This window comes from Patiria miniata, unplaced genomic scaffold (genome assembly GCF_015706575.1).
Source record: "Patiria miniata isolate m_02_andy unplaced genomic scaffold, ASM1570657v1 HiC_scaffold_27, whole genome shotgun sequence".
Taxonomy (NCBI): Eukaryota; Metazoa; Echinodermata; class Asteroidea; order Valvatida; family Asterinidae; genus Patiria; species Patiria miniata.
In genome coordinates this window covers 7,897,791-7,922,832 of record NW_024037066.1, presented here as the reverse complement: position 1 = coordinate 7,922,832, position 25,042 = coordinate 7,897,791, and the positions used below count along the sequence as shown (strand labels likewise).

General features: G+C 37.9%; 4 protein-coding genes across 4 annotated transcripts in view; 2 read left to right on the top strand and 2 right to left on the bottom strand.

Moving 5' to 3' along the window:
- Nucleotides 1-257: 257 nt before the first annotated feature.
- On the bottom strand, nucleotides 258-3,182 carry LOC119734612 (prefoldin subunit 6-like). The gene is made up of 4 exons (XM_038208148.1): nucleotides 3,028-3,182; nucleotides 2,081-2,151; nucleotides 1,385-1,509; nucleotides 258-1,131 (listed from the first exon to the last, which is right to left on the bottom strand). Exons 1-4 carry the CDS (start codon nucleotides 3,161-3,163, stop codon nucleotides 1,011-1,013), a joined length of 453 nt encoding a protein of 150 aa, XP_038064076.1. The 5' UTR covers nucleotides 3,164-3,182; the 3' UTR covers nucleotides 258-1,010.
- Nucleotides 3,138-21,691, top strand: LOC119734608 (syntaxin-binding protein 1-like). Its single transcript, XM_038208143.1, has 18 exons — nucleotides 3,138-3,250; nucleotides 8,542-8,591; nucleotides 8,868-8,949; nucleotides 9,693-9,769; nucleotides 10,150-10,228; nucleotides 10,734-10,837; nucleotides 11,263-11,411; nucleotides 11,971-12,055; nucleotides 12,658-12,788; nucleotides 13,568-13,672; nucleotides 14,166-14,238; nucleotides 14,409-14,474; nucleotides 14,679-14,898; nucleotides 16,003-16,112; nucleotides 16,237-16,338; nucleotides 16,489-16,583; nucleotides 16,852-17,012; nucleotides 17,377-21,691. The coding sequence occupies exons 1-18, from the start codon at nucleotides 3,223-3,225 to the stop codon at nucleotides 17,439-17,441; spliced, it is 1,782 nt and encodes a 593-aa protein (XP_038064071.1). The 5' UTR covers nucleotides 3,138-3,222; the 3' UTR covers nucleotides 17,442-21,691.
- Nucleotides 20,538-24,837, bottom strand: LOC119734613 (ubiquitin-related modifier 1-like). The gene is made up of 5 exons (XM_038208149.1): nucleotides 24,723-24,837; nucleotides 23,525-23,598; nucleotides 22,895-22,976; nucleotides 22,371-22,419; nucleotides 20,538-22,028 (listed from the first exon to the last, which is right to left on the bottom strand). Exons 1-5 carry the CDS (start codon nucleotides 24,794-24,796, stop codon nucleotides 21,960-21,962), a joined length of 348 nt encoding a protein of 115 aa, XP_038064077.1. The 5' UTR covers nucleotides 24,797-24,837; the 3' UTR covers nucleotides 20,538-21,959.
- The window catches only part of LOC119734609 (pre-mRNA-splicing factor 38B-like), a 27,948-nt gene continuing 25,707 nt past the window's right edge, over nucleotides 22,802-25,042 (top strand). The window contains exon 1 of the mRNA XM_038208145.1: nucleotides 22,802-22,820. The gene's annotated coding sequence lies outside the window, so the exon portion shown is untranslated. The remainder of the gene's footprint in view (nucleotides 22,821-25,042) is intronic.

The following is a 25,042-nucleotide window of genomic DNA, read 5'->3' as shown; positions in this document are numbered from 1 at the left end:
AGTACCAGTAACACAACTTTTCCCCCCGTCGCTGGTATGCAGCTCTTATAGAACTATATCTAACAAGGGGCGATGCTTACCATTGATTAAAGTTTTTTTAGTATAGAGGGCGCACTTCCTAATAATAAATGATAAAAAGAATCGACCACTCAGTCAAACGAGGGCGCTCTTTAAAGTTAACGGTATGCGTCCAGTCGATGTGGCCGGCGGGCACAACTTTTTTAACAAAAAGAATGAGCATAAAATGGAGCTGCAAATTGGTTACCGGGTCATCTTTAATATCTCCAAAGCAGAAGCAACATATTTAAAAGGAAATTACCTTTCGCCAAATATTATACACATAAAATACTCAAACAAGTTTTCAATGAAAACTTTTACATAAAAGTAACACTAGTGTAACAATGTTCATACAAAATCCAGGACTGAACAGATAAAAACTACCCCCCCCCCCTAACAAAAAGGAGAAGATAAGTTGACACTATGTGGATTTTTTGTTGCAATTTTATCACTTCATTTTGATTTTGGTCATATCTATCATGTTTCACCCCCTAATAGTTTTCCTGAAGGTCTTAATGCAGACATCTTAGTCAAGCACCCTTTTATGGGCACAGTGAAGCATTTGATTTTACACACTGAAGCAGATTAACATGCAAGGTATAAATACCTTAATACCATCATAATTGAGGTATAACCTTTAAGTAACATGCAACAGTGTGAGAAAAGTGAAGAAAACTATTTAACGTCAATCATAAATTGAGCCAAAATGAAGCCGTCTTGGCCAAATACCCAAATCTACAAGAATAAAGTTGAGGACATTATGACGTGAAACATTTCTTCACAAGTACCACAGGTGCCAGCCTATTTGGGGAATTTTGCCTTTTTCTGAGGCCCACTTGTTAAAAAAAAAGATGGCAGATCCACAACACACGTCTTCACAGCAAAGAACACCACAATTTCACATGAAAACTTTGACAATTTGGAGGTTTTGTCTCAAGAGGGCTAAATGTCCGCTATGACTTGGCCATCGCTTGCACTTGTGCCTTCTGGAACTGCTGCTGAAGTTTGGCCAGCTTATCTCGGTGTGTATTCTGCTTCTTGTCAAGGTCTTTGATCATTCCATCTTGTCTTTTCCTGTGGTTCAAATAAAAAAAATGGAGTTCCTCTATGAGTGACAAGAAAGAGTCATTAACCAATCTCAGGCAAGTTTCAGATTCTTTGTTGGGGAATGCTTTATCTTGTAATTGCCATCAATTCAAACAGTGACAATAAACATGTTTTTTTTCCTTGGCCTTCAACACCAATAACTGATTTTCTGCAGTACATGTATAAACCCCACAACGCCCACAATTCATCCATGAGATAAACTCAGACATTTGAAACTTACATCTCCCCTTCGATGTACTCGATTCTTTTGCCCACTGTCTGTTTGGCTTCTGTGACGTCCTGCTGTACCAGGGCTGGGCCCATCATCTTATAAACCTTGGCATCTGACTCCAACAGATCAAGTTCCTATAAAAACAATATTAAGGTTTAAGATTCGTATCAGTTTTTTTCTCTTTCTCTTCAAATGGCATAGTTGCTAGCTGCATAGTCAATTCAGGAAAAATGATGTAACAGCATCCACTGAAGGAGAGCAAGAATACTCAACCTACTCTTACTGTGGGACAAGCTGCATACCTCAATAGGACAAAAAACTTCAATAATCCAGTCTCAACTATAAACAAAGAGCTGGCTTTAGAAAACAATCATTGGAATAGCAACGTTGGGATATCATACTAGGGTCCGCCCGATAGTCCAAAGGTTCCATAGTCCGAAGGTTTATTGATCCGAAGGTTCGATAGTCTGAACGCACAAGTTTCCCACAAACTGGGGGTTCATTAATCTGAAAATGAAATAAGGTTCGTTAATCTGAGAATTTGATGCGATAGTCCGAAGGTTCTTTAGTCCGAAGGTTCGATAATTCGAAGGTTCATTTATCCAAAGGTTCGGTAGTCCGAATTTAGAATAAGGTTAATTAGTGACTTACAAACCTTCGGACTAACGAACCTTCGGACAATAGAGTGGTCACTATCATACTTACACTTTTCACAATATTATTCTCATTCAGCTGGGCATCAAGCTTTTGTCGTGTCTCCACAGCCTTCTGATATTCTGTTCCAGAAAGAAATTGATAAATGTAAATACAGGTATACATTATTTATACATATTTAAATCAACAAAATTATAGGGCCCTGTCGTCCCACATGACTTGAAACATCAAGAACGATACATACGGATGTATAGTTTGGTTTCAGTTAATAACCACTTCATAACTAACAAGTTTGTATACAAAAAACAAGACTGCTTCAGAAATTCAGTGCTTGATCAGCAGACATGACAGACATATTGACAGACATGACAAGAGTTGAGAAACATGAGAAAACTTTAACACTGTTTAATATCAATATTAATACTTTCATACTTTCATACACATAATACAAGAAACTCAAAATGGCATGTATCATGCAAAACTTAAGGAAAGAATGTAGTACCCAGACGCAACTTCATTCAGCGGTTGCGTACAACGTCTGACTATGGAGAGTCAAGACAATTTTTACATGTAAAAAAAGACAGTAGTCATTAAAGTAGCCAAATTGGAAATGTTTCTCAGAATCAGACATGTCAGACTCAGTCCCTTAAAGGCTTAATTATTCATGTCTTTTCAACATTTTTGCAATGACTTTATTATGATATGAAGGAAAAGAGTGGCGTCAGGCTTAAACATTCTTTCCAAACTGAATATCTGTGTACAGTCACCCCCCCCCCCCCCCCCCCCCCCCCCCCCCCCCCCCCCCCCCCCCCCCTCTTTTTTTAGCTAGGGGCGAAATGTGCATGTTTTCAATGGACGACTTTTTAAGCATTAAAACCAAACATCGAAAGGCCGTTACTGACTTATCCAGACAACGTATTTCATTTTCATTAAAGCGAACGTATTCCCAAACTTAATCACCTGCTGAATTACAACAAACACACACAGCATTGCCTTACGTTTTTGCACAGCCTTGAATTTTTCAAGTTCATCCTGCAAATTTGATTGCACACTGTCGGCTGCCATTTTGGGAGTCTGGTACCTGAATTCCTCCGTGTGTACGCAACATACTAAATACAACTCACGAGGGTCCATGCGCTCGTCCCACTAGCTTTACCCAGAATTCCATGCGAACATCATAATAAATAATCAAGATGGCGCTAAAGGCGGTGGTCGGTCAAAGTAAGTTCGCTTCGATTTTTGCTTAATTCTTCTAAATAGTAAAAGAGTTTGCAAATAATGAAGCGGAGAATGTGAGTTTAATGTTTACTTACGCATTTTATGTTTCAAAATATGCCATTGTTAACGTTTGAAGAGGAATATTTTATTCTTTATTTTGGGGCGTAATTTTTTTTCTCGCGTGTAGTCGTGTACCTGAACTACTCAGTCTATCGACGACTTGCAGAAATGTACTAAGCTGACAAATAGACTGGTCCCTTGTGTGGTTTCATGTTCCTGCATTTTGTGCAAAGCTGTGTGTGTGTCATCAAAAAGTTGATTTATTTTGTATTGTGAATTTGTTTATTGATGCCGATGGTTGCCTTTTTTTCTTTTCATTTTGCATTCCTTCTCCCGTGAACATCCATATCCATTAAACAGTAAACGCGATGTCTGTCAGTGTCATGTCTGTGCTCTGTGATTTTTTTCACCTGATTTTGTTCACCTTGGCATGCTGGGGGGGGGGGGGGAATGAGGGGAAAAAAACCCTGAAAATCATCAATTACTACATTTTACCATTGACTTCACGCACACATCTTCATATGATCGTACACACACAAATATTGCCCCAAAAAAGTTTCCCTACCTTCATGTACCTACCCTATTTTCAAATGCTATGTAATCGGAAGCAGAACTATTTTTTTTTTTTGGCCTTAGCAATGCCATCTTTAAAAGTTAGCATCTACATACATGTATTGAAGCTGACATTGTGAGTTGTACAGTTATATAAGGAAACAATTTTTTTAGAACATAATTAGATTGTATTAACTCCCTAGGCCCTTTTGGCTAGGATCCGTCCTCAGTCCTTCACAATTTTCCAATTTCCAATGTAAAAATTGGATACAGCCTCAATCCTCCAAATTTTTCCATTATTTTTTACATTTGTTCAGTGGAAGGGTGACCACTGTCTCAATTCTTCAAAAGGAAAAAATGTTGCAAACTGACGCCACTTCCGCGATTGTGTACAAAGTCTATGGAGAGTCAAGACAATTTCTAAGTATTTCCTAACAAAATTGGAAATGTTTCTCAGTCCCAGATTCATGTCTTATCATCATTTTTGCAATGAATGACCTTTATTGAGATCGATATATGAAGAAAAAAAGCGGCATCAGATTGTAACATTTTTCCCTTCAAAGTTCTCCAACAATCAATGTATTACCATGAGGAATTGCCGACGATACACAAAAGCAGTGCGGGTATTTTGTATAATCTATCCATAATTTATTCATGGCTATTAGCATAACAATACAAGATACAGCCAATCAACTGGCACTAAAATGGCAAACAGCCTCAAACCTCCAAAATCCTCCAAAACCGCCTGGTTGATTTTGGAGGATTGAGGAGAGTCGGGTTAATGAGTCAACAGTTTAGGATGTTGCCATAGTAAGTAAATTATTAACCCTAACCCCCTAGGCCCTTGTTGCTTACAACCATCCTCAATCCTCCAAAATCCTCCAAAATTTTTCAACTCCGCCTAAATTTTTCAAAATTGTCAGACAGTCCTGCCTCAAAATGCATTCATCCTCAATCCTCCAAATTCCTCCTCATCCCAAAACTTTGCACTTGTGTTTAAATGAAGGATAACCAACGCCAAATCCTTCAAAATCATCAGACAGTCCTGCCTCAAAATGCATTCATCCTCAATCCTCCAAAATCCTCTTGTGCTTCATTCACCATTCATCCTCAATCCTCCAAAATCCTCATGTGCTTCAATCACCATTCATCCTCAATCCTCCAGAATCCTCATTTGATTCAATCACCATTCATCCTCAATCCTCTAGAATCCTCCAAAACCGCCAGGAGGATTTTGGAGGAGTGAGGTGGGTTAGGGTTAACGATATGTACAAATATACGGAACTGCATGAAAACACTATTTTTTTTACCAAGCTGCAAGTTGGTTATCAAAGGGTGACACTGATGACAATTTGATTAACCCTTACCTCCCCAACCCATCAAACCCCAACAGCATGTTTTGTTGGCATCTGTCAGGATGGGTACAGTACCCCTAAACTGACAGTCTTTACATTGGGTTGGAACACCTCCAGAATCAAAGTCAGAAATATGTGTGTGCAGTTTCCCATATGGTGTTGGAATTTGCCAGGATGGGTATGGTTCCTACTAAATTATGTATGCTAGGGAGTTAGGGGTTAAGGGGGACCTTATAAAGAAATGCTTCAAGGAGTTGTTTTGAAAAACAGTGGGATCCAATATCTATTGAGAGGATGAAGTTTTCCTAGAATTCCATAAAAACAACTTCTGACCTCTTAACACAGTAAAAGTTACATTGAAAACTAGACAACAAAAACAAAAAGACAGCCAATTTTTACTCCATTATACAGCAAACGTTATAAACAAAGTAAAAGCACAAACGGGAGATTTATTTTGACCATAATCTAGACATTTTCGATATCATTCTTCAATATCGAAACTTTCGATATTTCGATATGATATAATAAAATTCCTATCGGCAATATCAATATCAAAATATTATCGAATAATCAAGTATAAATCTCCACATTTGCATTGATCTTGTCCGGAAAAGACGAGTAATATCGATATATCGAAGGTGCTTACATGGTGTTAAGTTTGAACATTTAATTTGCTCTAATTCATTTAATTTGCGAATTTGATGGTGCTAATTTCGAGGTTTTTTTGTTTATTTTTATTTTATGTTTTTTGGTCAAACTTTTTATCTTTGCCTGTCCATCACTTTGCTGCCAGTCCGTCATTTTCATTTACATCTTTCTCTTCGGGTGTTACAATGTAGCAAATTTAGGCAAGATTTTGTATACATGTACTTTGTAAAGTTTTACATAGCAGATGAAACATTGCACATCGGGATCAATCTGGACAAAGAATAAATAGAACGTAGTATAAATTAATTTATTAAATCACGTATGTACTTTCCTTGTACTGGAGGTACGCAAGTTTCCTTGTTCCTAGATTGTAATATAATCCAAATCCAAAACTAGTTCAGACAATTCAAACCACACTTTTTCCTGGACTGAATTTACAGAATTGTATCAGATTTCTTAAAGCTTAGAATCATGTGACACGGATCCCTGTAGTACTCCAGTTGTTCAGTTTGAGAAAAAAAAAATCGAATTTCCCCTTTTTTTTGATTTTATGAAATATTTGTAATGCAATCAAATAAAAATTTAAACTGGATAAACAAACTGTAAATATTGAAAATTCAGCCTCTATGCCACAAACAGGGTACAATGTTCATGTATTTACTTCAAACAGCCTTTCTGTTGTGTCTTATTAATCTAAATATGAAGGCTTTTTTTTCCATTGCAAATTGCTCGTGTGATTCATTTGCTATTGAGTGATTGTATCTTGATACAAGTAAACAAACAGACCCACCCTGATCAAAAGACCTGATTCACTGTACGCCCACATTGCTTCATTATCTTGACATTTATCGTGGATACCAATTGGTATCGCCGGAGCATATTTGCATATTTGACGTTTGTTTAGAGACATAAAAACCCTGAATGCTGGTGGTACATGTATGTATTGCCCCAAGGCGGTGCATTATGCACAAACACCTCTGGTCGTATTGACCCGTTGTAGTCACTCATGCTGATCAATGCAATTAAAATCCACTCCACCTTTATGTATACCAGCACAGTGAGTGGAGGGACTTACGTGTACATGTACTTGTATTTAGAAATTCCTATGGGTACTTGTACATGTACACATTTGAATGTACACTGGGCTTATTGGTACATGAATTTGAATTTACAGTAATACACACTCTGCAATTTGGCACTATGGTCTGGGCATTATAATCCATGAATTTGATGAAAGCGTCCATTCATTATACAGTAATGCCCAACTGTGCTAATATCTTTATGTAATTATAGGCATGAGTCATAATGTCTACATGCCTGAATATGACAGATGGACTTTTTCCCTTATCAAAATCATTTTTATGCAAAATTGGAGATTTTTGTTACCTTGCAAACCCCATAAAATCAATAGTTATGATAATATCCAGTTTTGTGATTTTAATGTTGGGCAACATTGAATTTTTTTATTTTTGTGCACATTAATGATCCATTTGCAGATTTATAGTCCATTTTCAAATATGCAAATTGTTTTTCTGTGACGAAGTTCCTTTTATGGTCTTGCAAAATGTAAGGGTACCATGCAAACATGTACATACATGTACACATTAAGATGCTTAGTGAGCATGTAGTGTGCACAGTTCATGTACATACATGTAACTGTATAGCAAACTGTGCCTTGCAATTGCATACATGATTTCCTACCAACATGACCAAGTACCATACAGACATGACGTACGTACATGTACATGTAGGCCTATGTGTATAACACTGTGTATCTTTATATTAATCCTAACCTCACCTAAAGCTACTAAGGGACTCTATTGTTGTACATGATCAGCATTTATTGAACTTACATTATCAATCATCATCTACATGATGTAAACATTGGTCATATTAGAAAAATATTATCCATGAGAAATAATTAAACTTAAACGTTTAGGCCTACCATACATCTCAAATCATAGGTTTTGCCCTTCACGGATGTTTAAACACTGTATACTCAGTGTGTTACCTCCCGAGTGAAAGTTGGAAAAGTTTCGAACCCATGACCTCCTGCTTTTAGTGCAGATGTCTTACCACTCGACCACCGAGCTAACGAGATCGGTTGGCTGGTTCGAATCTGATTTACATAGCAGCGGGTACCGCATAAACTATTATAAGATGGAATTTTGCGTCGGGGTGATATAAATCAAATTATAGGTTTTGCCCTTCACTGTTCATTTATGTGTACATGATGTCAGTTTCCAACCTTTGGATTTGTTCAATCTCATGAATATTCAAACAGTTTGCACACACTCAGGGCTGTATGCATACTTTCATACTGTAGAGAATGTTCTTGGTGATACATTACAAATAAGAGGTAGTTTACATTTGTTTTTAACAGTATCTTTTTGTATACGTCGGTGGGCAAAAACCTAATGTAGAATTGACATCGCCCTGACGTAAATTCCATCTGATGGATATCTTTTTTTATACAGTAACAATTTTATAGCGATGTTAAAGTAACCAGCACACCTATCACTAAGACTTTGTTTTCCTTTTCTTAATTTAATTAAATGGCATATATATGCCAGGATGGAAAATAGTTTCCTATTGAGAAAAAAAGGCCCAATGATCACCTGAAGTAAAGTGTGACTGGAACTGCAGGTTTGCTCATGTTGAGTGTCTTTTGTCTTGCAGGGATTATGAATGAGATCTTTTCTCCTCTGAAAAAGCGAAACGAATGGAAGGTAAGTTGAATAGAAAGTGTTGATGAAGTGTGAAGAAAAGTGTTGATAAGTGAAAAGAGAAATATCTTTATATTGTTTTCACATGGGGATGCCTCATACAAAGAGAATGGGGCTTATGAGCAAATCTGGAACGGTCCATTTTTGGTTATACTTTTTGGTTTGTATTGCTTATTGTCTTTGAAATTAAAATGTGCTTGGTAAGGCTTAGTAAATGGGCACTTTAATAGAGAAATATCTCTTAATCTGTGTGGCTTGTTTGGTTTTCCTTGATTTCAGGTTTTAATCGTAGATCAGCTGAGTATGCGCATATTGTCATCATGTTGTCGCATGAAGGACATGACCAATCAGGGCATCACACGTAAGTTCAAAATTCAGACCCAAAATTAGATTTCATGTTATTTTTAATTAAACAGTGTTTAAATATAGATGCCTCCAATTTGTGATGATGAGACACAAGATGAAAAAAAACCCAAAAGGGTTAGAACTCTGAAATTATTTCATATGAAGCTCAACATCCTGGCATCTTTTTAACTGTTCATAATCATTGCACTTTAACCCTAAAAGGGCCTGGTTATTTTTACCATCTCCCAGCTTGGCTTGGAGGGGGAAACCCCCCCCCCCCCAAGATCTCGGCCATCGAGTGACAAAAAATTATGAAACTTGGTACATGCATAGAACAACTATTCATGAACATACCCAAGAAATTTCATGAGTAAGTTCAAAGGGTTTTGGAATTATGGCAAATTAATTATTCATATGCACGAATGGTAATTCTGCTCTGTGCTCTAAATACACTACGTATATGGGGAAATTCAGTTTTCAGGGCACGTAGCACTGGAAAGATTTTCGCAGCGCGGCAACCGGTGGTCCAAATTTTATGTATTTGGTATCTAAAGATGCGCAAGGCTCACGGCTAAAAAGACAGAACAGCTCAGGTCGCGAAAAAAAAAATTTCAAGGCTATCGCGGAAAAAGTTGAAGGGGGGGGGGCAGATTTGCCCCCCCCCCCGACCCTTTAGGGTTAAAATGTAAGATGAATCCCTTTGTGTATACACTTTAAATGATTGTTTACACTTCATACGTCCATCTATTTATTGATCAGTGGTGGAAGACCTTATGAAGAAACGCGAGCCCCTGCGAACATTGGAGGCCATATACATCATGCAGCCATCTGAGAAGGTATTATTATTATTAATACCTACAGAAACAAGAACGCCTGCCAATAGGTGTAAAAAAAAATCAACAAATTTAATTTGCCTACGTGGCCCTTTATGTAGGGTCAAGATTAGTCCTGTGCGCAAGGATATTGAATAAAGTAGTCCCCACAATTGAAATATAAATAGATATTACACTATGGCATAGCTTTCGCATTCGCACACAGACAATCAGTTTGCTTTTAGATTTCGGTTGAATTCTAATATAATACTCAGAATGTCAGTATCTTTGGGACAAGCTTATTTAGGATTGACAGTGTTCAGAATAATTCTGAAACCTTACGCCGTAAGTTATGAAACCTATTAATTAATGTTAACTTGGCATTTTTTTATTCTTCTTTGCAGTCAGTCGCCCAGTTAATCAATGACTTCAAGGAGCCTCTTGTCCCACAGTACAAGTATGCCCACGTCTTCTTCACAGAGTGTAAGTACAATCATCTGAACGCAAAGCATTAAAATACATGGTTTTTTTTGCAGAAATCATTCTCTTTCTTCCTTTGAAGGCATCTCCTCTCGCCCACTCAATGTAATAGATGTCAGTAAGGCCAGCAATGTGAGATGTTCTTTCAGCCTTTTTCTTTGTTCTTTTGCACTTTTGAATGCTTTACATTACATGTATCCTGTTTCTGAGCTACTTATAGCCTGCCTTTATATTTTCATTGTAGCCAAATTTGGCCATGTGCTGTGTTCATCCATATAAAAAAAGGTGCTGAGCCTTTTTAAAAGGTGATAATTGAAGTTGTAATCTTGTGAGTCTCAGACGTTGATACATAAGTGACCGTTAATATCATACATGTATCATTAAAGGAAGGCAGCATTCCCATTTTTATCGCCATTATATTATTATCGTCATTTTCATCATTGCGTACATGAGCTGGCTGTTTATTTTTGATTGTCATTGATTGCTAATTGTTGGTTTTTGGTGACAGGTTGCCCCAACGAGCTGTTCAGCACTCTCAACAAGAGTCCCGCCAAGCCCAAGATCATGACACTGAAGGAAATCAACATTGCTTTCATGCCATACGAATCCTCGGTAATACGCAAAAACCTCTTTATATAACATACACGACAGTGCTTGTATGATCACCTAATATATTAGGAATATTGAAGTCAAAGGTGATGTAGGGGGTCATTTGAGGTCATTGTTCAAATATGCTTCAAATGTTTCTTAGTCTACATAATTTGATGGATTTTGATATTATTCAGGCACGAGAATCTTCCTGTTTCCTGTTTTTGTTGCCCAAATTCCGTGTTTTTATTTGTTTTGAGCCTGTTTTGGGGCTTTTTTGCCTGATTTCACATCTTTTTTCCTGTTTTTTTTCATTGAAATTGATTATTTGGAAGGAGTGATCCTTGGGTGGGGAGGGGGAGGCATGATGCGAAAATAGGCAACATGTGTGATCTGTGGATTACCTTGTTTTCTTTCACAACATGAACAACATTTTTTGTTTTATTCAGGTGTACTCCTTGGACTCACCGGAGAGTTTCAACAGCTTCTACAACCCAGTGCGCATGGGTGGTAGCTCCGTGATGATTGAGAGAATTGCTGAACAGATAGCCACGCTGTGTGCATCACTGGGGGAATACCCTGCTATACGCTATCGTGGGTAAGTGGCGGGACCGCGAGGTTCAATTCAGTATTGAAGTACAACGATAACCCTCGCAGATCCTTTGCCTTCCATGAGAAGGTTTGGAGGATTTTACACGTTTCAGGATTGTAGAAGCAAGTTACTATTACTTTACACAGGGCTGGATACCTTTTGAAATATTTCATCAGAAATGCTCGGCCCAATTTCATAGCGCTGCTTAACAGTTAGCAGAAAAGTTATGCTTATTATAGCAGAACAATGTGCTGCTGCTTAAGCACTATTTCATGTCGTGGATGTGCAAAAGGGCTGCGTGAGGCTGCGTGCCCATGGAGATGTCTATTGTTGCTTCACTGATTTACGCAACTTTTTCCTTTGGGGTTAAGCGGTCTCTATGAAATAGACGGAGGCTCTGTTAGCACAAAATCGGCTGTGAAGCAGCACTATGAAATTGGGCCCAGGTCACCAAAGTTTAAAATATATTTACCTTTCTCATAATATTTTGTCAGGTCTGAAAGAGTAGCTGTTTCGAAGAGAGTTTTATTTATTGTTTTGAATCCTTTTTTGGGGTATTTTTCAGTGAGTTTGATCGTAATCTGGAGGTAGCACAGATGATTCAGAGTAAACTGGATGCATACAAGGCAGATGAGCCTACCATGGGGGAGGTGAGTTCATCATTGTCTGTTGACTTGGTAATACTCATCTATTGTTTCTTGCTCAAACTAATCGTTGCAGTTCCAAGTAATTAGATCATTCTTAATAAACCCAGGTATTCAAGAAACTATGGAAGAAATCAGACAATATTTTTAAATCTGGAGGGAGGTTCATGTGAATTAGAAGAGAGCTCAAGAGCATTCAAGCAAATTTAAAAATTCTAGGGAATTGTGCAGTTCAGAAAACTCTAGTGACTTCAATTCTGTAAAAGAAACTTTAAAAATTTACTTACAGAGCACAACGATCCTTGTATTGTTCCTTGATACTTTTGAATTTCTTCTTTACATTGTGAAATCATTGATTTGTGGAGGAAAATTCCTTGAACTTTAAGAGAAATTATGGGAACTGTAAAGAATTCAGTAAGAATCCATTCTGCCCTAGAGACTTCACAAATACTGGCTTAACAAAATTGAAATTCTCCTAAGTTTAGGTGTGCCTTTACTCCGTGCAAAACCAAGGACCTAGTATTACAATGTGGTAGCATGAATAGTCCTTCATTTCACTGCCTTCAGTTGGCTGACCTTTGCATGTTTCTGGTTTATTTGACACTCAGGGACCTGAGAAGCATCGTTCCCAGCTGATTGTTCTGGACCGTGGCTTTGACGTGGTGTCACCCTTGCTCCATGAGTTGACCTTTCAAGCTATGGCCAATGACCTCTTGCCCATTGAGAATGACGTCTACAGGTCAGTTTTTATCTTGATTTTTATATTCCAACCCTGCTGAATTCAACACGCCACAACACAAATACAATCTGTTGGAATTTGTCAATCTTAATAGTGAACAAAAGATCATATGCTCTGACTATTAGACCATTTATGGATCACATGTAAACAGCTTTTTGATTTGCTGGACTCAGCTGGTTTCTCACAAAATACTCACCAGCAAGGTTAAGAGTGGGTGCGTGGGGTGTGTGGCCTAGTGTTTAGGGTTCGTGACTCAGGATCAGAGGGTCAGGGGTTTGAATCCAGCTGCTGGCAATACGTTGTTTTCACTTTCGGCAGGTCGCTTCACCCCCATTTTCCTCTCTCCACCCAGGAGTATAAATGGGTACCGGCATTAGCTGGGAGTAACCTGTGATGGACCGGCATCCCATCCAGGGGGAAAAAATATTCTCAGTCGTTAAATGCCAAGGAAACTGGAGATGAACGCCGGCCTGATGGGCTATATTGGCGCGTGACAGACTTTACTATATGGTAAAGGTGGAAGAATTCTTGTCTGGGGTGCGTTTTGGCGGTCATAACCAAGAATCGGTTCGGTGGTTTCTCTTTGGTCAATTGTTTTGGGGATTTGAGTATTACATGATCATGCGTAATTCTAATCCAATTAAAATTGCTGAAGAAATTCACTGACAAGAAACTACCGAACCAATTCTTGGTTATGACCGCCAAAACGCACCCCTGTATAGTAGAGTGCGACCATTACTCTGTCATAGAATGACAGTGCATGTCATTCCTGTATGCAGGTATGAGGCAAGTGGCAGTGATATGAACGACCAGGAAGTACTCCTGGACGAGAATGACGATCTTTGGACCGGCTTGCGTCACCAGCACATTGCAGATGTCTCCCAGTAAGTCATAAGGGCAATTCCACGGTTACTCATGTTACATTTTTGATGTACTTTTGAGTTTCCTTGGGCTGTAATTACCTTACTGAAAAGGTTTAATAGCTGTTATCCCCATGATAGATAGAGTAGACCTAGACCTACCTCAGCACCAAAGATGACATGTAATGTGAGTAACCGAGTTTGTGCGTCTTGTTTATCATACATAGCACATTTTTCTGGATGTCATCTTTGGTGCTCAGGTAGGTCTAGGTCTACTCTATCTACCATGGGGATAACAGATTAAACCTTTTCAGTAAGTTAATTACAGCCCAAGGAAACTCAAAAGTACATCAAAAATGTAACTTGAGTAACCATGGAATTGTCCATAACACCAATGGCACAAGTCATAGTCATAGTTGAATAATTTCACATTGATAGGGATCCCAAAATGCCATGATTTATTAGACTGTCTTTGACCTTTGAACTGTTTTGACCTGTGTGCCTGATCTCCACGCAGGGCCATCACAACTCAGCTGAAAAATTTTGCCAAGGCCAAGATCGGTGGCAAGATGGGCTCTGGAGGTGAAAAGGTGAGATCAAAGATTTTGTACCCAGAAAGGAATAAATGAATAAAGCTTTGTATCTGGTGCCCTTATAGCATGTTTTGCACAAGATGCTATCTTTGAAATTTTGGAGCCATTACAGCTTTAGTCAACCTGTCAGATTGACACAACGTTTGTGCCTTTTAAATTTTTTTCAGACGAGTGTGCGTGATTTGTCTCAGATGTTGAAGAAGATGCCACAGTATCAAAAAGACATGAGAAAGGTAAGTTTTCCCTTCTTTTGATGCCTCCCATTGTCAAACCTAAAAACGTAGCCTGTATATTTCCATAGTTCTTGTAAAATCTGCTGTTTTTCTTTTGTTTTCCTTGGGTCTTCTTAAAAAGCTCTTAAATAAAATTCAGCTCATTGTTAGAGCCTGTCGAGTGAAAGTGTCTAAGTCTGAATATTTCTTTTGGGTGCACCTCAGTATTCCACCCACCTGCGACTGGCAGAGGATTGCATGAAGCAATTCAAGCCTCTAGTGGAGAGCCTGTGCCGCGTGGAACAAGACCTGGCCCTCGGCACCAACCCGGAAGGAGAGAAGGTCAAAGACCAGATGAGGAACATTGTGCCAATCCTGCTGGAGCAGAAGTACTCCTCCTATGACAAGCTGCGTATCATACTGCTCTACGTCATCGGCAAGAACGGTAAGAGGAGATGCTTATCATTAACCCCAACTCCCCTCTTGGCTGGAACCTTCACAAGTCCTTCAAAATGCACCACTCTGCAGAAACCAATGTCACTTTCTCTGCACTCCAACTTCCACAGGGCAACAAGTCCCATGTAGCACAAGAGTCGCTGAGCTCTACCTGTTCTCCCTCAATATTGAACAATTCTCTCAAACCTGGAGCTCCTGGTGAATTTTAATGGCTCTGGGAGGGTTAGGGTTAAAAAAAAAATAGAAGCTTTACATTTGGTTGTGAAACTGATGACAGGGTTTTCTTTCTCACCTTGTCATACTACTGTCTGTATGTCTCATTAATTGGTATTCATAAATACCTAAGACAGTTTACGCATTCCTATTGGTCGAGAGCCCGTCACGTGGCCGGTCTTAAACGGATGATAAAGACATGGCTAGCTGGTCTTAAACACTTTTCCAGTGCCACAATAAAATGTGGACTCCTAAAAATCCAGTGCCTCTTATCGTTTCATTGGTTGAACGTTCACAATCCTCACGTAGGCATGCGCAACACTACCAGGGAGTCAGAATTTTAAAGTTCTAAATTCAAAACGCAACGCGCCAGGTGTGTTCTGCGCGACATCGCGCAGAACATGATACGCGCGCGTCAATCTCCATAAAAGGGTTGTTTACATCTTACTCGCCAGCTGAACACTCCATTATTTTGCAAGAGGGATGTTTCAAAAAGCATAAAGTGAATTTGTTGAACAAAATCGGGATGTTTTGAACGAATTATATGATTTTTTCTTACCGAAAAGGTATTTATGAATGGGAATAAATATGTGCTCCGTCGGTATTTATCACTCTGTTTCAGACCACTTAGAGTCTGGGTGCTGATAATTACCCTCGCCTCCGGCTCGGGTAATTATCAGCACCCAGACTCTAAGTGGTGTTAAACAGAGTGATAAAAACCTCCGAAGCACACATTTATTCCCTTAGTATTACAGGTGGTCAAGCAGGAGTCCAAACCTGAGTCCTATTCTTGCCATGACAACTTTTACAGTCGGGGCCGTAAAAGGATCCATTTAATGATTTTACATTGGTCATGGGTCTTTTTTATATATACTTGCAGGTATCAGCGAGGAGAACATGAACAAACTGATCCAGCATGCCCAGATCCCGGAACCCGAGAAGCCCATCGTCACTAACATGAAACATCTTGGGGTCCAAATCATCTTTGACGTAAGCGGCATGCTGCCATTGTTATGGCTGTTGTTGCCTATTACTTGTAATTTAGGTTGTTTTTGTTTTGAGGTATGAGCTATGTATTGTTTTTATAATGTGCATATTTACCTTTGAATCGCAGCCGAGAGCTCGTAAGACCAAGGGTCCAGACAGGACACATCGCATCACTGAACACACCTATCAGCTATCACGATGGACGCCAGTGGTCAAGGACATCATGGAGGTATCAAAGTGCCACTGTCATTGTCAACTTGTCACGGTCATTGTCCCATATTTCCAAATTTAGCAAAAACAAATCTTGGATTTGATGTAGAACTAATTTATGGCTAGACTGCCTTGCCCTAACTTTTCTGCATTCTGTTTTGTTTGACAGGACACCATTAGTGATCGTCTGGACCTGAAGATCTATCCGTTTCTCTCGGGTCGTAATCCGGCGTCAAGCTATGGAGGAGGGTCTAACCCAAGGAGGTATAGCTTTCTGCTTGGATTTGAAAATAGCTTGTCGTTTTGTGTGAAGCGTCACAAAATTGCTATTAAGTAACCCTATATCCACCCTGATACTTCAAAATCCCATGGGACAGTTGTAGGATTTTGCAGGATTGAGGCCCCGTCAAAGTTTCAAGTACAAAACTGGGGTTTGGTTTCCTGCAAGGTGATTGATTTTTGGAGGATTCAGGAATACCTTGAAAATTCTGGTTAATGTTTTTCATGTTGTGCTTTAATCCCCTGCTTATAGTGCTCGATATGGCCATTGGCACAAGGACAAGCAAGCGACTAACTACAAGAGCGGCCCGCGTCTGATCATCTTCATCGTCGGTGGCGTGTCTTACTCTGAGATGAGATGTGCATATGAGGTCAATAAGAGCCCACAGTTCAACAAGTGGGAGTGCTACATTGGTAAGAACACTCTTCTTAGACATTCAACCCCAACTGCTTAAGTTTTAGCACACAACTAAGGTACAAAAGAAAAAACAATTATGTGTTTTAAAAAACTCAACTAATTTAACCCTTTGGTGCACGGGGTGGTCGTCAGCAACCGCAAAGAAACGTTATAATCTGTGCATGTAATCTTAATAATCTGTGCACCAAAAGGTTAAAGGGGATTTATCCATTAATTCCATTCATCGTTTCTCATCAAATCACAAAAAAAACAAAAAAAATTAAGATGTTTCCCTCGAACAGTCCATTGTCCTAAGATCAAGATCTCTCCTTTGTTTGATGGGATTTGGAGAATTTTTTTCCCGGTTGTTATTTTTGTCAGGATCCACTCACATTTTGACTCCCGAGGGATTCTTGACGGATCTCCGTGACCTCAGCAACAGCTGAATGCTGGCAACCAATCACAGACCTATTGAGCCGGGCAGTAGCCAATCAGATCCCAGCAAATTATCCAACCAACTCAGCCACAGTTTGCCACCAACTCCGTCATCAACGTTGTCATCGTTATCCGGTAGGAAAAGCAGTAAATTGACACAACGCGGTAGGTTTGGTCAACATTTCTCTACAGCAAACAGTAATGGCAATGATTCGGATAAACACATGCTATTGCAGGAGTAATCAGAACAAAATGATTGGACAGTTTACAACACAAGAGGGAGCTATTTAACATAAAGTACAAAGTTTTTCAGCCTTTGACTCTCTTGAGCTGTTGACTCACGATTGGTTGAAATTAGGTCAAGACTTTTTGGCATGTGCTTTGCAGTATAAAAACGGCAAAATTGTGCTTTAAAAATAAAGGTCGTTTCTGCAGATTTTAAACTTTTGGACCTTTAATAGCTCTCTCTCTGTGCGTAATAGTTGTCCAGTTTTAATCACTTTTTGGCTGTCATGGTAATCTTCAAGGGAGCGTGGTTCCAGAGTACTTCAACGTTATTTGTTCCATAGACTAAAAACAAGCAATATGTACCAGATCAGAAAGAAATATTTGATTTGTGAAAGTGTTACGACAAAACTGAGAAAAATCACATCAATTTTTATTTATTTTGTAATTGTGCAAGATGTGTCATCGACAAAAAAAATTCAGTTTGGCTGGTTGTGGAATTACATTTTTTTTTTAGTCCTATCAGATAATTCAGTAAGAGCAGAGTGTACCTCTATCCAAAAGTTTCAATTGTAGAATAGTTTTGAGTAAAGTGTAAAGTGTTACCATCAATATGAAAAAAGTTACATCTAAATATTATACAATTGTATCGACAAAAAGTAATCCTTTCCTTTTTCCTTCTTCATATCCCAATCCTTCTTAACTTTTTTTCTCTCACATCTGTTAATTCCCTTCAATTTTGGGAAAATTTCTCAGTAAATGTGGACGACAGAGTAGTTGCAGTTTTGAAATCAAATTTTATAATGTTCAGCTGTAATCATTGACTTTGGTCGACTATAACCTGACCAGTAGTTGTAAAACAGTTTTGGGTAACTGGTTTAAGATAGCACAAGTTCATATTAAAATAGTAAGAGATAAAACTATATAAATATTATACTAGCTAAATTATAAACTAGATTCAAAGATGTTTTTCAAGTAACAAGCTGCGAAAATTATCTAATACCATGTAAACGTTCATAAGTGGTTTATATTTGGGAATGAGGTGTGTTTAATTTGCAAATTTGGGTTCACGCATGTTTCTGCTTGAGAGTGTAATGGAAATAAAATGCTATGTACAGTCAATTGCTAGATGATTAGACTTGGGCCCATTTTGATGGCTCTGCTAACCTCAGTATTCCGCGCTTATGATCACCATTTTGTGCTAACTGCGCTAGCAGAAAAATTCTGTGCTAAACCTGTAAGCACGGAATCCTTAGTGACGGGATGTACGTATGCTCAGATGCCAAAATTCCTCGCTAACCTGTGAAATACGCTTACCGTAAGCACGAAATTTTCTGCTACAGTAAGCAGGGAATTTTTGCTTAATGAAACCAGAGCCATGAAATTGGGCCCAGATTGATCCATAAAAAAAAGGGTTTGCAGAAACTTCAGAATAAAAAAAATAAAAACATTTAATTTCTGCACGTTCTGGGAATTGGTACATCATGTTCCGCAGATAGGCTGTAGTTGGGATTATTAATTCCTTTACCCTAATACAATTAATGAGATATTGACATTAGCGATTAGATGTTGACATCATGAAGGGCGCCCTCGTGAGGTACCGCATGTACGTGTATTTGGCTCATCTAAACACAGCCAATGACTTCCCAATGTGATAATATTCGAGAGACAGCGGCAAGTAAATATTTCTTGTATATTTTGTATAAGTTTGCATGTGGCACACTCCACTTGCAGATATTTTAGAGTCGAAGAAGTTACAAGTAAGTTTTAATGCAAGTTCCTATTGTTAACGATAACAGACCAGTGGAGCTTGAAATAACGCACGGATCATTGTACAGTTGACTCTCGTTAATACAAACTCAGCCGGACCTAGCCAATATGTTTGTTATATCAGAATTTTGTATTAAGCAGAGTGCCCATCCCATTCATTGTGTACATGATATGCACAGTTGGGCCCAAGGCTTTGTTTGCTATAACCAGAGTTTGTATTAATTAAACAGAGTTTGTATTAATGAGAGTCGACTGTATTAATAGTGCATGATGAACTAAAACTTGACTTGCTTGTTTCGCACTTGTGGGGGTGGGGGGGGGTACAGATTTTTACTCGGCCAGTCTTGGTAGAATTTGCTGATAGTGCAGCAGCCACTTCAGCAATTTATTTTTACAAAAAATCACCCAAAATTAATACACACTACTGTCTACATGTAGTTTGTAGTTTTGCTTTTACTTTATTTACATTCCTGTGTTTGGCAGTTTTGTGTGCTTAGCTGTGATATCAGACTTAAAGTCAAAGTGGACTGTGTATAAAAGAAACCTGAATCTCGTTTTTTCCTAACTTCGAACAGGTACATATATCCTCAAGCAGAACAATTAATGTAGGCATGTAAACGCACCTCATTATTGGAAGTAGAAGTGCAATACAGTAATATTGAAGTGCTGTACATTAAATCAGTTACATGTATTAAAACTTTCATCTTTTACAGATTTCAGTAAGAAAATAGATCAGTGTGTGTGAAGGTAGGTGGCACATACTCAGTAGTTGTAGTCTGTAGAATTTGCCTTGTTCTTTTGAAGAGTTTATTTCCAAAACGCGACATTTTCAAAAATTTCGCACGGTTATGAAACTTTCAGGAATAAAAACAGTATAACAGCTGTTTCTAAACTTCATTTTTTTGTATTCTTAAATTGTGTTGAAGTATATAACAGCCGTTGAAATTGCTTGTGGGCAGCCAGGAGAGAGAAGAATTCTAAAAGGGAACAAAATGGCGTACATGTATATCAGGTTTTGGAATAAACTCTTCATTTTGAAACACAAACTGCTTAAACAGTGACGGAAGGAAGATGCTTAGATTTCAGAGTTCTGACATGTTTCAGAATGTATATATGAGAGAGATTAAGAACTTTCCAATTTTGACATTCCATTTTTTACGTTACATATTGTAGTAGTGAAGTTAAATTGAATGTGCATAGACATAGATATGCAGTAATTTTTGCCCAAGTTCGATTCTTGAATCATCAGAAAAGGAGAAAATATTTGTGAAATATTGGATCTTATCATAGTATAAACTGTATTGCAGGATGTGGTTGTCATTCTATTTCACAGATTTTTCATCTGAAAATCAAGTTAAAAGTTTAGTCAAATTTATGGGTTTTTTTTTTTTTTTTTTTACATTTTAAAATGTATTGAGACACAGTACCCTTTTTTTGCCAAAATAGAGAAATGAGTTTTCATCTAATTTTTTTAAGCTTACTTGATACTAAACAAATTTGCACCATACACCATTTGATTTTGCACAGATACTGGGGCCAAAGTTTGTCATCCAGATTTGGTATATTATTTATTTATAAATGAAGTTTTTGCTTGTAGTTTTATATTCTTTTCGTGTCCAAGTGAATACAGGAGGTGATTAAGTTGGAACGTGGGTAAAGCATTTTATACTGCCAACTTAATTGCTCACAGTTAATGCATTTCTGTGTAAAAGATTTGTGTAATTACAAACAAATAACATTAATTGATGCACAAAACATAACCAGAAATATACGCCGTGATCTGCGAATGGTTAAGATTGAAATTTTAAGAATTGTGGAAATTGTTGAAACTTCCCCTTGTTTACACTTTATTCGTCATGATTATTAAATTCTGTTTCTTTACAAACCCCAAATAAACTAAGTTGTGCAAAATTCCCAAAACTTTCAATTTTTGACAAATAGTGCTAGTTTTCCACAGGCAATACATACATACTTGCTGCAGAATTATAGGTTTTTACAGCAGTATTCACTGGCATATTACAGCTTCGTCTCCATATATTGTGTACAAATTCTTAACGTTATCAAACATTGTAATTATGCAGTCTTTGTATATTATATAGGCTACAACGATACTCCTTTATCATGTGTATAACGAGAAAGTAGATTTGTGGAAAATTTGTTGCTGAAATTTGTTATTGTTTTCTTCTGTCAGAATTGTAAACCAATAAGAATTGTATAATCAAATATAAAGTGCATGTGAAAATATTAACTATCTACTGACAGCTTACTGACCTTATTTTGTCCATATTTGTACTTTCTGTGTTTTTTTTTTTAAGTATTTGCCAGCATCTTTAAACTTCTTAATTTTGAGGAGATGAAAACTTATTGCCCAGGTTACTTGTAACGAGAGTAATTAACATTCACAGCCTTTTTTTGTCTCCTTTCAAAATTGCTAGCTTGTTACTGGTCGCCGATGACCATAATTCAACTTGCCCTCGGTATTAAATATAAAAAAATGTCGAGATTTAGTTATGCATTTTGAAGCCATGTTGCTATCATCCGCCATGCAGGGTGGATATGAAGACTATCCGGTCGTCGGCTTGGAGGTTGTAGTCCAACTCGCCCTGAACACAGTACAGAAAATTAAAATTAACTGATTAGATTCTATAGGAATAGGCGTGCTCCAATTACTCCACACCAGCCTTTTTAACATCATAGTTCACAATGAGCTCTTGTGTTGTGGGATTATTCATTCACATCACCTTTAATAAGTTTTGGTTATATTGGTCTTGACCTTTGACCCAAGTATTCAATAGGCTTTACTGAAGCTCAACTAGCAAGCTACCCTTGCAGTTTGCTGAGAATATATCAAGTCTGTCTTGAGGAATCGCGAAGACACCTAGCACTCACACAGCACCCACACCCCTGACATGCAACAACTCATCCCAAGAAAGCATACAACTTACCACTAATTCCCAATCTGCATCGTTCACCAAAACCAAAATGCCAGGTCTCCTACAGAGAGAGATGGGGGTGAAACATTTATTTAAGCCTGGTCTTTCTCGATGGGAAAAGGTTTGTTTTATCTGTACCACTTTCCATACAATAAGTCTTTAACTTTCTTTACATAAAGTAGAACACAATGATTAGAATGCACTCTTCTAGCCCTATTGTCAAATAGAAAATGGGTCTGGAATGGCAGTGCATTCCTAACTAAGACATTTAGGTCAATCTGAGTGTCTCAAACAGAGCAGAGCATGACGTGTGTTGTGAGTACAAGGTGAACACAGTGCATATTCTGGACTGGAGCAGGAAGATACAAGGAATATGCTGGCACAACCATGAGGGAAAACGTGCTTGTTGGTATACATATACACAAGTGGCAGCCTAAACATTGTGAAGCTCGCACAGTTAATGTAAGTCCTTATTTTATTTTACTGTGTACAGTGCCAAGTATATGTTTAACTGTACATCTTTATCTTTAACTTACACTGTGTTATTTTGGACAAAAAGTTCTGGTCTTTCTTTCAGCAGGTTGTCTTTAATCCATGATATTAGTCTTCTGATATTCCCTGGAAACATAACATAAGCCAAGAAAAATATCATGATGCATGGAGGCCACAATATTGCTTGAAACTATTTGAAACACAACACACAGCTTTACAGAACAACTATAATAACATCATACCAGGCAACTTCAGAAATATTGGCTGCAGTAAGCTTTTAATTACTGAGGCTGTCAGGATAGGCCTGCAAGTAACATTGTGCATTGTAGTCAGTGATTCATATTCACAAGCATATTATCATACATTTGTAACTCCAAAGCTCAACAGTATTATTATTATTATTATTTATTGGGCCAAGATTTGCAACAAACATGTGCAGAGAATATGACAATGTAACTCTACAGGAGACGAGAGTATATTGCAAATTCAAATCAAATCAACTTTGCATTCAATTTTATTGAACATTTTGAAATACCTGAACTGTATAACATCAAAAGTGGCAATCCACTCCATTGCTTCTTGCAACATACTAAGTGACATGGCAAAATAATGGAGGAATAAGACAACTGCAGTGGTAGTATTACTTGTCATTGGTTGTTAAGTACTGTACTCACAGTTTGATCCATTTGAAGTATCAAGTGTGATGTCATGTTTCTTGATTTTGTCAAATAAAAGTTCAGCTCCACCACTGTATTTAAAATATAAACATCATACAGTGATAAGTACATGTAGGTCACATACATGTTGGTGAAAAAGCATCACCCCACCAAACAACACCAAGATGAAGTAATCATCTATGCCACTTCTGTTCATGTAGAATTAACTAGAAAGTGAAAGGATGCTAAATTGTATATAAATTTACGTAGTGGTTATCGTTACGACAGCCGTAACTCAATTTTCAAATACTATCATTATGGCATTGTAAGAACACAATACGGCATTGTAAGAAGTAAGAACACAATGCAAACATATATCAGATTTACAACTGCCCTTCCAACCAGAGCGCTTTGGTAGCTTGATTGGTACAGACATTACCTCAATGAGCAGGGGACACTGGTTCAAACCTCTGCCGTGCTAGTACTACTCTTTCTTTTTTTTACAGAATTCTTAAGTTTTTAATCAAATTTTGTTTTTATGTAAGTAGATTTTATTTTCTTCCCTTTGAAATCGGTGGTTTTAAGGATTTTTGTATAAAAAGGGAAATAAAGTCCAAGCACCATATTGGTTGAAAGTCATGATAGTCTTGTTCCAACAGCCAGTGATCGTGACGTTGAATACTATACTAAATTCAGGGAACCAGAAAGTTCCGTTAAGATAGCAGTTGAAAGTTGCGTTACGGCTGCCGTAACATTAGCCTCAGCGAAAAATGTAATTAAAATATATTTAATCTTGCCATTCTTGGTGTGCTGATTGTGTGTACATATGAAAGTGCACCATCATCGAATCACAAATCCAGTTATAAAAATCTTGAGAGAAAGTCCTAGCCGGCTTCGGCGGGCATGGGGCATAACGGGCATTGGCCATTGACACTGTCGCCATGGTGATGATCATGATACTTGATACCATGGAGCTATAAAAAAGGATACTAATGATACTTGACAAATTGAGGCATTGACACTTGATGATAGGCCTGCCTTAGTGCCTATAGGCTATATACTGTTTTTTAAGTTGCATATTTTTTTTTTTTAATCAATTAGCCTAATGGCAGACGACGAAGGGTAGACAATATTATAGTATTTTATCTGTTAAAATGGCGAACTTCGTGAACTTTACCTAATTTTTATCATACATAATATCTAATTCATTTAATACCTGAATTCCAGACGAATGGACAAACCATCAGATCCAGATTCATGAGATTTGAGAGTATCCATGGGCGCTGCCATCTTGAATTTGTTAAAGTTATCGCAAGAGGGGGCTAGTCATTATATACCGCCCTCTTGTGTTCTGATTTGACCATTTTTTTTAAACCGCCCTCTTGTGTTTCAAATAGGCCAACTATTTGGCGCCCTCTCGCGCTACAGTTTGGCCAATCATTTTGTTTGCCGCCCTCTTGTGACAAAAATCATCCAATGTTTGAAAGAGTATATTTGTCGCCCTCTTGTGTTTCAAATATGTCAACTTTTTCAAAA